Source organism: Giraffa tippelskirchi, chromosome 4 (assembly GCF_054371585.1).
Source record: "Giraffa tippelskirchi isolate mGirTip1 chromosome 4, T2T-mGirTip1v1.2.pri, whole genome shotgun sequence".
Lineage (NCBI taxonomy): Eukaryota > Metazoa > Chordata > Mammalia > Artiodactyla > Giraffidae > Giraffa > Giraffa tippelskirchi.
In genome coordinates, this window is record NC_137278.1 from 122,731,151 (window position 1) to 122,746,154 (window position 15,004).

Below are 15,004 nucleotides of genomic sequence, written 5' to 3' on the forward strand. Positions count from 1 at the left end.
TTTCATCCACATTTCCTACTTCAATTCTTTTTCTAATTCCTGATACTTTCCTCATAGCAAACCTTTCTCAGCTTTTACACTTGGATTCTTCATTAGACCCAGATGCTTTCAACTGACCTCTCGATACTGGCTACTGCTTTTACTTTTTATACTGTATTTAACTTTTCCCCCTAACTGTCACTGCCAGGTGGCACCCTCGGGCTCTTCTCCTGCCAGTAGCTAGTGATTTTTCATTTCCACCCACTTCCATTAGTGACAGCCGATTCCTAATTCAGAGAATTAAGAATTCTGCAATCAGAGGGAGCTTTATACTTTGACCTTAGAAGAAAGGGGAAAAGGGCCAGAAAACCTCTCTAATGATGTGCATATTCTAGTGGTTTTGCACTCTGATTCTTTTCTCTCTTTGAAATTTTTTGTCTCATAAATAATTTATCACAGAAGTTTTGGACATAAATTACTGAGACTCAGCATTTTTCCAGGACAGTATTATAATATGCAGTATAACTGCAAAAGTTTGACTTTGAATATTGACTCAGAATTATATCCCAAAATAATCTGAACTGAATTTAAAATGTCACCATACTCCCATCCATTTCACAAAGCAGAGCTAATGATATATGGAAACAGATTGAGTGGCTTCCCATGTCTGTCACCTATGAGCTGTGTGACTTGGGGTAGTTTTCTGAACAGCTGTTAGCATCAACTTTCTCATTGGTAAAGTTCTCTAGTGGCTGAGATGATAAAGAATCTGTCTGCAGTGCAGACGATCTGGGTTCGATCCCTGGGTCAGGAAGATCCCGTGGAGAAGGGAATTCTCCCCTGGAGAATTCCATCGACAGAAGACTTTGGTGGGCTACAGTCCATGGGGTCCCAAAGAGTCAGACGCCACTGTGCGACTAACACTTTCAAAAATACACTCATGGGCTTAGTCCAGGCCCTGGCTTAGCAAATGTTAGTTTAAACATGGAATAAATAAGTGTCAGGCTGTTTTGAATTTCTAAATCAGGTACTTTAAATTGTAGAAAACATTTTAAGTTTATTATAACGTGCACTTAAGAACCATTGCTGTGGGTATTATTAAGGTGGTTGGTTCATTCTCCTGATTCTGTGCCCCAGCAAGTCAGAGCCAACAGCTTCCTTGTTACATTAAAGGATTTTGTGTTCAGTTCCTATGAAGATCTGTCTGTCCCGAGAGCCAGTCTGCTCTATAACAGAGTTCAGGTCACAAGAGATGTAGTTGGGTACCTGCTACTGTAACAGCTCCGTCCTTCCTCTTTGTTCCTTGTGCCTTCCTATTGAAAGTAGTTTTAGTACACACATCATGAATAAGTCACTATGCTTCCCTGTTAGAACCAGCTAATAATCATAGTTCATTTCATACATTTAGTTTTACTTATTTTTCATAATATTAAAAATGTTTATGAAGGGCTTCTTATTGGCAAGACTGTACTGGAAATAGAAAATCAATTCCCTCCCCTATAGGATTTTCTAGCCAGAAGAGAGACACAGACAATGTAATTTTAAAAGGATAATGGAATTATTAATGGAATGAGTGTGAAGGATGTACAAAGCAGGGGTACCTGTTCTGGGACAATTGATGAATGCATTGCTAGGAAAGTGGTAAATGTGGAAACTGTCTGCTAAGGAAGACCCAGTCCTTAGCACTGATTTATGCTTCCAATAGAAATGGTTAAGCAGTTGGAAAGAGCAGGAAATCGGGCTGTAATACAAGTATAAATTATCCTCTGGTCACTCGATCAACAAACAAGTTTCTCTCTTTCCTTAACAAATTGCTCTATAATTAGTGGCTATGATCTTTAATAAATTAAATGATGCTCAAGTCCTAGGAGGTAACTGACTATCACAAGTCTTGCATTTGAAAGTAGGCCAATGGATTTATGTTCTTATTTTTATTTACCAGGATTAAAGTATTAGGCATTGTTTACTTTAGCAGTCTGGATTTAAAAATTTAAGCATATAAATTTCAAATTTGTTAATTTTCTTTTCTGTTGTCAGTATTAAAAGCAAAACCTATACTGAGTGTAGATTGCTAATGTTAATTAGTGCTGCTGCTGCTGCTGCTGCTAAGTTGCATCAGTCGTGTCTGACTCTGTGCGACCCCACAGACGGCAGCCCACCAGGCTCCTCTGTCCCTGGGATTCTCCAGGCAAGAATACTGGAGTGGGTTGCCATTGCCATCTCCAGTTAATTAGTGCAATTGATGTCAAAGGGAATTCAAAATATTTTCATAATAATGTCTTTAAACTCTTACTAGCAGGGAAAATTATTTTAAGTATAAAAATAATCATTTAGGGAAATCTAAGACCTCTTGTGGGTCTAAGTTTTCCCTCTTTCCTTTACTAACTTTGATAATTTTATATTTATGGCTTAGTCTCATTGGGCAAAAAGATACTATTATTAAACACCACAGCATATGGCAACATATTCAAATAAAAATAAAATATTTTAATATGAGCGTTCATGCCAACATGTTTGCAATACTCCTTCTATATGTATCAATGTATCATGTGTCCCACAAAATACATCTGTAAACACAAGAGGAAGACCACAACCAGTAACGTTTTTGTATACATGTTTGATTTTGCCACTAGGTGGCACCTAAATATTAATAGTTGTTGAGCACACAGTCTGCATAAGAAGACAAAATAGAAAGTATATGACAGAAAGAAAAGTTACTTTTATAAACTTTGTTTTGTATTTAAATATTTGTGCTAATGTATATGCTTTGAGGTCATGAGTTAACCGCAGGAAATAGTGTGGAATTCATAAAACTTATTTTTAAGAAAAAGGAAAACAGTGTTTCTTTTTTTATGGAAAAAATAAAAATCAACATTGACTTTGGAAAATCCTCTGGGAACAAGGGGAAATGTACAGACATTTAGACTTGACCTTATCTTGTTATCTTATATTGTAATCTCTCTGCTCAAGGGACTGCTACAATCAATAGGAAATTACAAAAATACAGTTATATATAGCAGCATTCTGATTTTGTCCTTGGGAACGCTATTTAATGATAAGTGTCAGGTGGATTATCTAATCTACCAGGGATTTCTGTGAGAACTGATGCATTAACATCAGTTAAAAGTCTTAAATTACTAGAACTAAAAGTAACATGCTAAAAGCCTAAACATATTCGTAGGAGAGAATACTCAAATATTTCATGATAACAGAGATATCAATCATTATAAAAAGTTCAAATGCCTTATGAAAATATCAGAAGATGCTATTATTAATAGTTTATCCTTAGATGTAGCACAAGATAGAATCTTCAATAAAGTGGTAATATTATGAATGTTAATCAGATATCTTACATATCTATAAAATTACCCACAAATTTTTGTGAATATTTTCCTAAAGTAAAACTTTTATTTTACTTTAGTTATAGATTAACATCGTCACAACAATATCTTAGGTTAATTTATTCCACTCCGCTGTTTATTCCCACCCTAAGTGTTTATATTGGTATCAGTTTCAGTTTCAGTTCAGTCACTCAGTCTTGTCCGACTCTTTGCGACCCCATGAACTGCAGTACGCCAGGCTTCCCTGTCCATCACCAACTCCCAGATCTTGCTCAAACTCATGTCCATCAAGTTGGTGATGTCATCCAACCATCTCATCCTCTGTCGTCCCCTTTTCCTCCTGTCTTCAATCTTTTCCAGCATCAGGGTCTTTTCCAGTGAGTCAGTTCTTCCCATCAGGTGGCCAAAGTATTGGAGTATCAGGTTCAGCATGTCCTCTCAATGAATATTCAGGGTTGATTTGGCATTGATTGGTTCAATCTCCTTGCAGTTTAAGGGACTCTCAAGAGTATTCTCCAACACCACAGCTCAAAAGCATTAATTCTTTGGTGCTCAGCTTTCTTTTGGAGAAGGCAATGGCAACCCACTCCAGTACTCTTGCCTGGAAAATCCCATGGATGGAGGAGCCTGATAGGGGGTCCATGGGGGCGCTAAGGGTTGGACACAACTGAGAGACTTCACTTTCACTTTTCACTTTCACGCATTGGAGAAGGAAATGGCAACCCACTCCAGTGTTCTTGCCTGGAGAATCCCAGGGACAGGAGAGCCTGGTGGGCTGCCATCTATGGGGTCGCACAGAGTTGGACACGACTGAAGTGACTTAGCAGCAGCAGCAGCTTTCTTTATGGTTCAACTCTCACATCCATACTTAACTAGTGGAAAAATCATAGCTTTGACTAGATGGAAATTTGTCAGCAATTAATGTCTCTGTTTTTTAATATGCTGTCTAGGTTGCTCATAGCTTTTCTTCCAAGAAGCAAGCATCTTTTAATTTCATGGCTTCATTCACCATCTACAATGATTTTGGAGCCCAAGAAAATAAAGTTTGTCACTGTTTCCATTGTTTCTCCATCTATTTGCCATGAACTGATGGGTCTGGATGCCATGATCTTAGTTTTTTGAATGTTCAGTTTTAAGCCAATTTTTTCACTCTCCTCTTTCACTTTCATCAAGAGGCTCTTAGTTCTTCTTCTCTTTCTGCCATAAGGGTGTCATCTGCGTATCTGATGTTATTGATGTTTCTCCCGGCAATCTTGATTCCAGCTTGTTCTTCATCCAGCCTGGCATTTTGATGATGTACTCTGCATATAAGGTAAATAAACAGGGTGACAATACACAGCCTTGATATACTCCTTTCCCAATTTGGAACCAGTCTGCTTTCAATGGCCAGTTCTAACTGTTGTTTCCTGACCTGCATATAGATTTCTTAGGAGGCAGGTCAGATGGCCTGGTATTCCCATCTCTTGAAGAATTTTTCACAGTTTGTTGTGGTCTACACAAAGACTTTGGCATAGTCAATAAAGCAGAAGTGGATGTTTTTCTGGAACTCTCTTGCTTTTTTGATGGTCCAGCAATGTTGGCAATTTGATCTCTGGTTCCTCAGCCTTTTCTAAATCCAGCTTGAACATCTGGAAGATCTTGGTTCATGTATTGCTGAAGCCTGGCTTGGAGAATTTTGAGCATTACTTTAGTAGCGTGTGAGATGAGTGCAACTGTGCGGTAGTTTGAGCATTCTTTGGCATTGCCTTTCTTTGGGATTGGAATGAAAACTGACCTTTTCCAGTCCTGTGGTCACTGCTGAGTTTTCCAAATTCGCTGGCATATTGAGTGCAGCCCTTTCACAGCATAATCTTTTAGGATTTGAAATAGCTCAACTGGAATTCCATCGCCTCCACTAGCTTTGTTAGTAGTGATGCTTCCTAAGGGCCACTTGACTTCACATTCCAGGATGTCTGGCTCTAGGTGAGTGATCACACCATCGTGATTATCTGGGTCATGGAGATCTTTTTTTGTATAGTTTTTCTGTGTATTCTTGCCACTTCTTATTAATATCTTCTGCTTCTGTTAGGTCCATACCATTTCTGTCCTTTATTGTGGCCATCTTTGCATGAAATGTTCCCTTGGTTTCTCTGATTTTCTTGAAGAGATCTCTAGTCTTTCCCATTCTGTTGTTTTCCTCTATTTCTTTGCACTGATCACCAAGGAAGTCTTCTTATCTCTCCTTGCTATTCTTTGGAACTCTGCATTCAAATGGGTATATCTTTCCTTTTCTCCTTTGCCTTTCGTTTCTCTTCTTTTCTCAGCTATTTGTAAGGACTCCTCAGACAACCATTTTGTCTTTTTACATTTATTTTTCTTGGGGATGGTCTTGATCACTGCTTCCTGCACAATGTCACGAACTTCCATCCATAATTCTTTAGGCACTCTGTCTATCAGATCTAAACCCTTGAATCTATTTATCACTTCCACTGTATAATTGTAAGGGATTTAATTTAGGTCATACCTGAATGGTCTAGTGGTTTTCCCTACTTTCTCCAATTTAATTCTGAGATTGGCAATAAGCAGTTCATGATCTGAGCCACAGCCAGCTCCCGGTCTTGTTTTTGCTGATGTATAGAGCTTCTCCATCTTTGGTTGCAAAGAATATATTCAATATGGTTTTGGTATTGAACATCTGGTGATGTCCATGTGTAGAGTCTCTTGCGTTGTTGGAAGAGGGTGTTTTCTATGACCAGTGTGTTCTCTTGGAAAAACTCTGTTAGCCTTTGTCCTGCTTCATTCTGTACTCCAAGGCCAAACTTGCCTGTTATTCCAGGTATCTCTTGACTTCCTACTTTTGCATTCCAGTCCCCTATGATGAAAAAGACATCTCTTTTGGGTGTTACATCTAGAAGGTCTTGTAGGTCTTCATAGAGCTGTTCAACTTCAGCTTCTTTGACGTTAGTGGTTGGGGCATAGAATTGGATGATACTGGATTATTGTGATATTGGTATATTATATTGGTATACATACACAATATTAACCAACAAGTTGTTAGATTGTCATCATATGAATTATATAAACTATTAAACTACTACTAAGAATTATAATTGAAACACAGATATCGGTGTTTCTTCTTTAGGTTCCATCGTTACCAAACCCACATTGAAGAGACTGAATTTTTTCCTACCCTCTTTGGAACTCAGATTAAGTTTATTAAAGGAATTTTTATTCCTAGCAAGCTTATTTTAAATAAAACAACAGGAAGATGTGTTGCAATAACATACTGGACCCACAACTTTGAACTCAGAATAGAGGACTTAAAGTCCCGAAATAATTTATTTCTTTAAATTGAAGGTCCTTCATCTGTAAAAGGAAAATAAAGTATTAGTTCATAGTGTGGTTATATGTGATAATGTGTGTTAAAATCTTGCATGTGCTTAAATAATTTTTGAATTCTTAGATCTCTGTTCTGACTACCTTAAGTGATCTATGTAAGTGGCTTATAGAAGGTATTTCATATTTGTTGGAATTTTCATTGTCTTCAGGTGTAGCATAAGATAGAAACTTCCTCTTTAAGCATTACAATACATGCATTTTGATTTTGAAAAGATGCATTGCCTGTTTGGAAAGGAATGATCTTGACTTGAATGGGTAATTCTTAGCACTAGCTATTAGAATATTAATGTCACCCATAAAGAGAAAGGAAGTAGCATGACACAGTAAGGGGAAGAGACAGAGGGCAGAAAGTGTACTTGGGGAATGAGTCGAGCTCCAGAGACTCAATTGGTTTTTACAGTCCTGCACAATGAAATATGCAGCTCAGAGTAACATATCTGACTGCAGTTATCCAAGAGAAAACAAGACATGTAGTGAATCATTTTTTCTAATTGTCTTATTAGATATTACATTTATACTTGCCTTAATTATTAAAAAATGATTTTTAGATACCACATAATATGTCAGTGGTCTCATCTGTGCATTTATTAAATACTTATTATAACTGGCAGATATTGAGTATCACTGTTCTGAGAATGTGGTAAGCATTGACCCATTTAATCATAATCTCATTTAATCCCAGGAGGTAGATACTATAGATAAGGAAAACGAGAAGCAAGAATTTCAGGAACATGCCTTAGGTCACACAAGTAGAGCAAAACAGAAGTATTGAACCCACAAACCACAGTTTTAATTATTAAATTCCCAAGAGGACTCTTCAATGCACAAACCCCTAAACCACAGATCTTCTAGGTCTCTCATGTGTATACTTAGACTTCTACAAAGCAGATTGCAACTCAGTAGGTATGGGTGGAGCCTGGGCAACATTTCTAAAAAGCTATTAGGTGGTTCTCATAACGCAGGTCCATGGACCACAGTCTCAATACCAAAGTGCCAGACCACTGCATTTGCACATTCTTTATAACTGGAAGCCAAAATTGAATTTCTAGGACCAGCTGGTTCATGTTTAGCTCAGTTGGTGTTAACTATCTAGGTATCTCAATCCAACAAAACTACAATGAGATCTCCTGAGCCTTGTTAATTTAGACCCAATCTTCAGAAATTGAGATGATTTGTATACAGTAATTAACAGTGATTTATAGTCTGTAATGAAATTCTTCTTAAATATTAGGTTATTTGGTCTTCACAATAGGTGTGTTCAAAATTGAGGAAGGAATATGTCAAGGCTGTATATTGTCGCCCCGGTTATTTAACTTATATGCAGATTACATCATGCAAAATGCTGGGCTGGATGAATCACAAGTTGTTATCAAGATTTCAGGGAGAAATATCAATAACCTCAGATAAGCAGATGATACCACCCTAATGACAGAAAGTGAAGAAAGGAGAAACATTTCAACAAGAAGTGAAAGAGAATGAAAAAGCTGGCTTGAAACTTAACATTCAAAAAATGAAGATCGTGGCATCCAGTCCCATCAGTTCATGGCAAATAGATGGGGAAACAATGTAAACAGTGACTGACTTTATTTTCTTGGGCTCCAAAATCACTGTGGACAGTGACTGCAGCCATGAAATTAAAAGATGTTTGCTCTTTGGAAAGAAAGCCATGACAAACCTAGAAAGCATATTGAAAAGCAGAGATATCACTTTGCTGAAAAAGGTCCATATAGTCAAAGTTATGGTTTTTCCAGTAGTCATGTGTGGATGTGATATCACTTTGCTGAAAAAGGTCCATATAGTCAAAGCTGTGGTTTTTCCAGTGGTCTTGTGTGGATGTGAGAGTTGGACCATAAAGAAGGCTGAGTGCCGAATAATTGATGCTTTAGAACTGTTGTGTTGGAGAAGATTCTTGAGAGTCCCTTGGACTGCAAGGGATCAAAGCAGTCAGTCCTAAAGGAAATCAACCCTGAACATTCATCAGAAGGACTGATTCTGAAGCTCCAATACTTTGGCCACCTGATGCAGAGAGCCAACTCATTGGAAAAGACCCTGATTCTGGGAAAGGTGGAGGGCAAGAGGAGAAGGGGGCGACAGAGGAGGCGATGGTTGGATGGCATTATTAACTCAATGAACATGCGATTGAGCAAATTCAGGGATATGGTGATGAACAGGGAAGCTTGGTGTGCTGCAGTCCATGGGGTCACATGACTGAGTGAACAGCAACAAATAGGTGTGAACAGTCATAAGGTATGATAACTATTTCTTAGGAACCAGAGACCTAAACTAAGACTACCTATCACCAGTCTCCCAGGTAGCAGTGACAACACAGTTGCCCAAACTCTTCTCTTTCATCAGCTGACCTTGAGGTCAGGTTATGATCCATTAACTGGCTAAAAGTTAAATAGATGCAAAAAAATTACTAGTACTAAAACAGGTAAGATATAGCCATATGCTGATTTTGATTTAAATATGCAGATAATCAAGGCCAAATTGATTCAGAAGCATTAATATTAGCCATCAGGGAAGTCCAATTTATATTAACAGTAATTTTCAAGTATGATTATGTTAATTTTAACCTGTATAAATGTAATTTAGCTGCATATATCATTTCATTATTCCGCTAAAATCAAAAATTAAACTGAAGAAGCTATGTTTTCTTATCCTATTCTTAACCCAAGAACACCTATAGGTTGATACTTGTATTGTTTTCTTCCAAGACTCTGTGGGTTTGGTATAGCTAAGTTATTTCACCTCTCATGTTTATTTTAATGAAACTAAAGATGTTGGAATAACTCGTCTTCATATGCAGATGTTACAAAGTGTTATGAAACCATTCTCGGAGAATTCAGAGTTGATCTCCAAATACCAAGTGTATTTACCATCCTTAGAGGACTAATATTTTCACAAGGAAAAATTCCATTAAGTTACTATGGAGACAAAGTAATGAAGATAAATTAAGAAATGCTGTCAGTCACTGGAAAGGAAAATACCAGAATCTCTTGTGGAAAAACACCTGAGAATAGACAGCAAAAATTTTTATCAAGGCCAGGCCTTCTGAGTAGACTTATGATTTATAATGTTATTTTTCTGACAGTTGACAAAGCAAATATTATCCCTGTTCTTGAAAGACACAGCTAAGTGGCAGCCCGTTAGCACTGTGTCCTCTCAAGTTTAAAATGATTTTAAGAATTTTTTTTTTTAAATCGTAAATTTTCATCAAGCATACTTACCTCTAAAACTAAAGATAGGGTTTATTCTGAGCCATATGTAACACTGATACTCTGGAATCATCAAGTGGTGTGGGGCGTCTCCGTGGTGATCCAGTCATGCTGAGCAGCAATGCCCAGGACCCCTTCATTACATGGGAGTGGTTCGGTAGGTCTCTGAAAAGTGTAATAGGTGTACTGGAATGTGTAAACCTCCCACCCTGTGACATGATTTAATCATTTCATACCAGCCTTCAAGGTTAGTAAAAGGACCATCACAGTATCTGGCTTAAAAAAAAAAACAAAGTTCAGGTAGAGACTCACCAATGACTTAGATTCTCCTTTCATTTTTTTTTTTTTTTTTTGCTGGACTATTCAGAAGATATGGATAGTGCAGAAATGAGTGGATAATATAGTTTCTCTCTCACTTCTCACTGGCTGCTCCTTCAGGACACTCTGGTGCTTCTGTACTCTGTTCCTCCAAGGCACCAAGCTCCTCTCAGCTCTCCACCTTTAGCCTCAAGTCACCCTCTCCCCACAGTAAACATCCCCAGCTTCTCTCTTGGGCTCCCTTGTGATACATACTTTCATAGTGATGCACTTCCTTTAGAATTCTGGCAGTGGCCAATTTGTCTAACTTCATTTAATGTCTGTCCTTTAGACTAAACTACAGGAGGGGATTTTGCTTATTCACCATCGTATCCTAATCACTGTTTGTGGTGCCTGGCCCCTGGTAGTTCCATAATTATTTGGTAAATAATGGTTCCCAAACTGAACTCTTGAGGCATTGCTCATATTTGCATCCCTCCCAGAGACTAGTGGATAATGTCTTGTGTATGTGGAGGCAATTAACATGTGCTGAATTTTGTCATGTAAAAGTGGAATCTTTTGTAAGAATAATTTGAGAATTGTCCAGATACGATTGTGGAGAAATTCAGTCCTAAATGAAAGTGTTTCTTTAATGAGAACTTAGTGATTAATTGAGTACCTTGGAAAAAGTATTTTTCGACTGTGACTTGTAAGGACTTATTGATCAGTATCAGCAGCAGGATCCTTGGTTTCCCCTGTGCATTAGAAATGCATATGGGTGGTCAATTTTATAGGTCACCATAAAATCGCATCTTGCAGAAAATAATGATTTCTTAAGAGCATAATAAATGTTTGGTTAGTCACTGCTGTAGTTTGGACTGTTTAGTGTCATTAAAAAAATCCTACGATCTTTGCGTTAGTTTTTCTTCTTGCATTCATCCTGTTGACCACTGAATAAGATGTCTGATATTCAAAAATAAGAATTGAGAAGCACAGTGATTTCATTCAACACTTTAATTATTTTATTATCTTTTTTAACAGCTTAACCTTATCATCCCCAAAAGCTGCAATAAAATCAGCATCCAGGTAAGAGATCACCCTATAGTCTTCTCTTCATTAAATACTGAATGGTGGTTCAGACTATACTTAGTCATATAGTTTGTCAAAAGATGTAATTTTTGAGAAGGTGGACTCAAATCCTTCATCTAGGGGAATTTTAGAAATATGCTATGACTGGAACTTTTATTAAGTTATGAGAATCAAGGATCCCAAGAACTGTATTACTTCCTAAAAATGTTTGAATAAAAGTTGTTATTTTGAATGTTGAATTCTCCATAGGTAATTGTTAGACATTAGAAACTAGTCCACATAAGCTTGCACTTAAACATATTTGTTTCACTCTCCTTTATAAGGAAGACAATTGGGAAAGAAAATTTTAAAAAAGATATTCCACCCCCAAAAGGCCAATCTTTAAAAAATTCATTCTGCAAAATCTATTATTATTCCTGTAAACTTATGACAAGGAATATATCCAGGAACAAGGCTTCAAAATCTATGTTCCATTGTTTGAAGTTACCTTAGATTTTAACTAGGTGTGCAAGTTGACTTCTGACCATGGGGAATCCTCTCCATGCATGGATTTATGGATTGCTGAGGCCATGGCAGATAACCAGTTCCACAGAAGCAACTTCATGTTCTTCTGAGGAAGATCCATAGCACTGTGGAACAAGGAATATAAATGAGCGATGCCATAAGAGACTGCAAACGGGGTTACCAAAATACAGCCCTCAAAAATGAACTCTGAAGGTGGAAAATCTATAAGAAAAAAAATATTAAAATAGGCATTTTAAAATGCTTTCAGTATCATGTTAAAAGTACTGACAAACATTTAATAAACATGGCACATGCTTCTTAGGCATCTAACAGTCAAGGTATCTGTTCATTCCAAGCTCATCAAGTAGAGATGGTGTATGAAGTTGTTATAAAAGGCAACATTTTCAGCATTGCCAGATTAAAAAAAAAAACAAAAACTCAAGCATCTAGAGGAGAAAACACCAAATGAAAATATTCAAACTGTAGTAATAAAATATTTGGCCTTTAATCATCTCCAGTTAAATTATATTTGAAAGCTCTCCCTCCCCCACCCATAGTCATACACAAACACATCAATTTTTAAACGTTTTATAATGGCCAAAGATGGGGTTTACATAGATAGGTTTATTAATGGAACTCACTTTTTCATTAGTTTTTGACAAGTGGTTAATTCATTTTAGCCTCCAGTCAGTTCCATCGCATTCCTCAATCCCTTTCCTGATGTCTTAATAGTTAATGTCCTGTATCATGAAGAGATCTTCCTGTGGCACTTGGGGAATTCTCTGTTTGGGGCTTAAATACGTACAGTTCATAAAGATCTCTCTCTCTTCTTCAGCCCCCACTAGGAATGATAAAGGCATTTCCAGAGGCAAACGATTCTCTTCCTCCGTCTGCTCATCCTCCGCCAGCCCCTCTTCTTCCTCCGCTATCTCCTCTGCTTCGTCCTCCTCATCTTCCTCCTCCTGCTCCTCCATATAATCAGCCTCTTCGCCCTCCTCATCTTTGGCCTCTGCCTCTTCGTCCTCTTCCTGGCTCTCCAACTCCTTGCCATCACACTCCTCCTCGTCACACCACTCCTCCTCCTCCTCCTCTTCTCTCTCCCCTTCCTCTTCCTCCACCAGCTGTGGGGTGGCCGACTGCTTTTCTTCGTCTGGGTCAGGACTGAAGACGAGAGAGGGATTCTGCACACAGCTGTACAGAGTATCTTGCAGCGCCCCGTCTTCCTGGCCACCACTAGGGGGCGCGTCGTTTCCGAAGGCGCCCTCAGGGGAGGCTGTGCCCCCGGCCTGGGCCTGCTGCGCCCGCAGCGCCTCCTGCTGGCGCTCTAGCTTCTCCTGCTGCCGCATGTCCTCGTAGATCTGGTTCATGATGAACTGCGTGGTGTTGCGCGGCGCCCGCATGCCGGGGGCGCGCCACCCGTACAGGTTGACCGGCCGCAGCAGCGTGCTCAGATCCACCGGAGGGCTCCTCTGGGCGGAGCGGCGAGGGTGACGGCGCAGGCCGCGGCCCCGACGACCCCAGCGCTTCTTCCTGCCCGGGGGCCTCGCCCAGCCGCGGTTCCAGGGCACGTGGCAGCAGGAGCAGCAGCAAAGGCAGAGCGGATGCAGGCCGTACACCCGGATCACTTGCACCCGGCCCGGGGGCTTCCGGAATCCCGCCGGAGGTGGGCGCCAGGGCCCTCCCCAGCGGCCCCAGTTAGAATACACGGCCCAGTAGGGACACCGGGGTGGTTGGAACCAAGGGCCTGGACCATATTGCTGCTTCGGCTGGTTCCTCGGGGGCTCGTACTCGGCCTTGGGACCGTAGCGAGGCGGCCGCCTGTAAATGCGAGCGCCCCTGCGCCTTCGGGGGCCAGACGACCAGGTGCGTAACGGGGCAGAGGATGCCCAGCCGCCGCCCAGGTTAAGAGGATCCTCTTTTGTGTCGAGGGTCTGGGTCATGATTCAGGGTGCTCCGAGAGGGCGACACGGTAGCGCCCTAGAAGCTGTCCTCGCGTCTGGGCAGATCTGACGGTCTCAAGGGCCTCGTTTCTCTCTCTGCCCAGCACCACGTGCCCGCCGCTGGGATCACGCCTTTGTCTGCAGAAGGATCCCCGCCTCTCTGCTCGCTCAGTCGCTCTCCGCGTAATCTCTGATCCTTCACACCCGAGTTGTCTCGCCCAGGCGGGTTGGGTGGGACTGGGGCTGGGTAAGGTTGGTGGGTGAAGAAGGTGTTGGTGGGCAATGCGCGGTGAGACCCGCTCCCGGGTCCCACTCACACCCGCCTCAGTGGACGCGCGGGCTGGGGCCGTGGGGGAGGCAGGGGTCGCGCCGTTACCTTGCTGCTCCCTCTCAACCCAGGTGCTTCACCGTCGCCGGCCGGGCCGGACTGGGGTGGCGTGGGCCGCGGCAGCGTTTAAATACCGGCCAGGGGCCCCGCGTGCCCACCGCATCCTTGGTTGCCCCGGGAGACAGCCAATTGGGGTTGAGGTCGTTCTCCCCGGGCGTGGAGGTGGGGTTCCAGCCGGAACCAGGTGCCCAGTGAACATTCGCAGGGGTCTTGTGACGTGGTTTTTGCAGGAGGGAGGGCGGAGGCTGGCTTTGTGCACCCCACGTTAGGAACCGCCTGAGGCAGTTTCTTTGCGCTCTCGACCACCTTGAGGTGCCGGGTTAGAGAAGATGGACCTTCAGCTGAAGCCAGAGGCGGGGGTTGGGGAGAAACTTGTCTGTTGAAAAATAACATCCTACGCCTTTGGGGTGATGGAAGGGGTAAAGAGAAAGCCCCTAGAGTCGGAAACAGGGTGCCACGCCCTACTTGGTGGCCCAGGCCCACTGCTCTAACTCCTGGAGCTCTGTTTCATCATGCGTAAAACAAGATGGCAAACGTTTATTGCGTGCGCTTGCTGTGCAGGTGGGCTCACGTCACACACGCCTCACACCTCCTCTGTGAGGCAGGTACTGTTACCATGTTTCGTAGGTTAGGAAGCTAAGACATTCATTTACCTGAGGTTGTGAGGTCAGTGAATTTAAGGGCTAGTGTTAAACATCTTTGACCTCAGAGCCCAAATTCTGAGGTTACTGCAGTGCCCAAACACCTTAAACAGGACTGTGATGAAGAGAACAGGGAATCTGTATGGTCAAGCACTGTACTAATTGTAGTAGATCATATAAATGTGCTTTGATTAAACATTACCAGGATGTACACCATGGGTTTGTTTGT

General features: G+C 41.0%; 1 protein-coding gene across 5 annotated transcripts in view; it reads right to left on the reverse strand.

The window, feature by feature from the left end:
* The window catches only part of CCER1 (coiled-coil glutamate rich protein 1), a 33,062-nt gene extending 18,887 nt beyond the window's left edge, over nucleotides 1–14,175 (reverse strand). The window contains exons 1-3 of one of the 5 annotated variants that reach the window (XR_014051862.1): nucleotides 12,448–14,175; nucleotides 11,790–11,931; nucleotides 9,929–10,081 (exon numbers count right to left, since the gene is read on the reverse strand). Coding sequence is in view for 1 of the 5 variants with exons in the window: in XM_081484318.1 (XP_081340444.1) it covers nucleotides 12,532–13,746 (1,215 nt within the window). In the remaining 4 variants the exon portion in view is untranslated. Of the gene's footprint in view, nucleotides 1–9,928; nucleotides 10,082–10,700; nucleotides 10,969–11,212; nucleotides 11,932–12,380 lie in introns of those variants that run through there. The other 4 variants (XR_014051861.1, XR_014051863.1, XR_014051860.1 and 1 more) reach the window with 4 other exon arrangements.
* Between the last annotated feature and the right edge of the window lie 829 nt (nucleotides 14,176–15,004).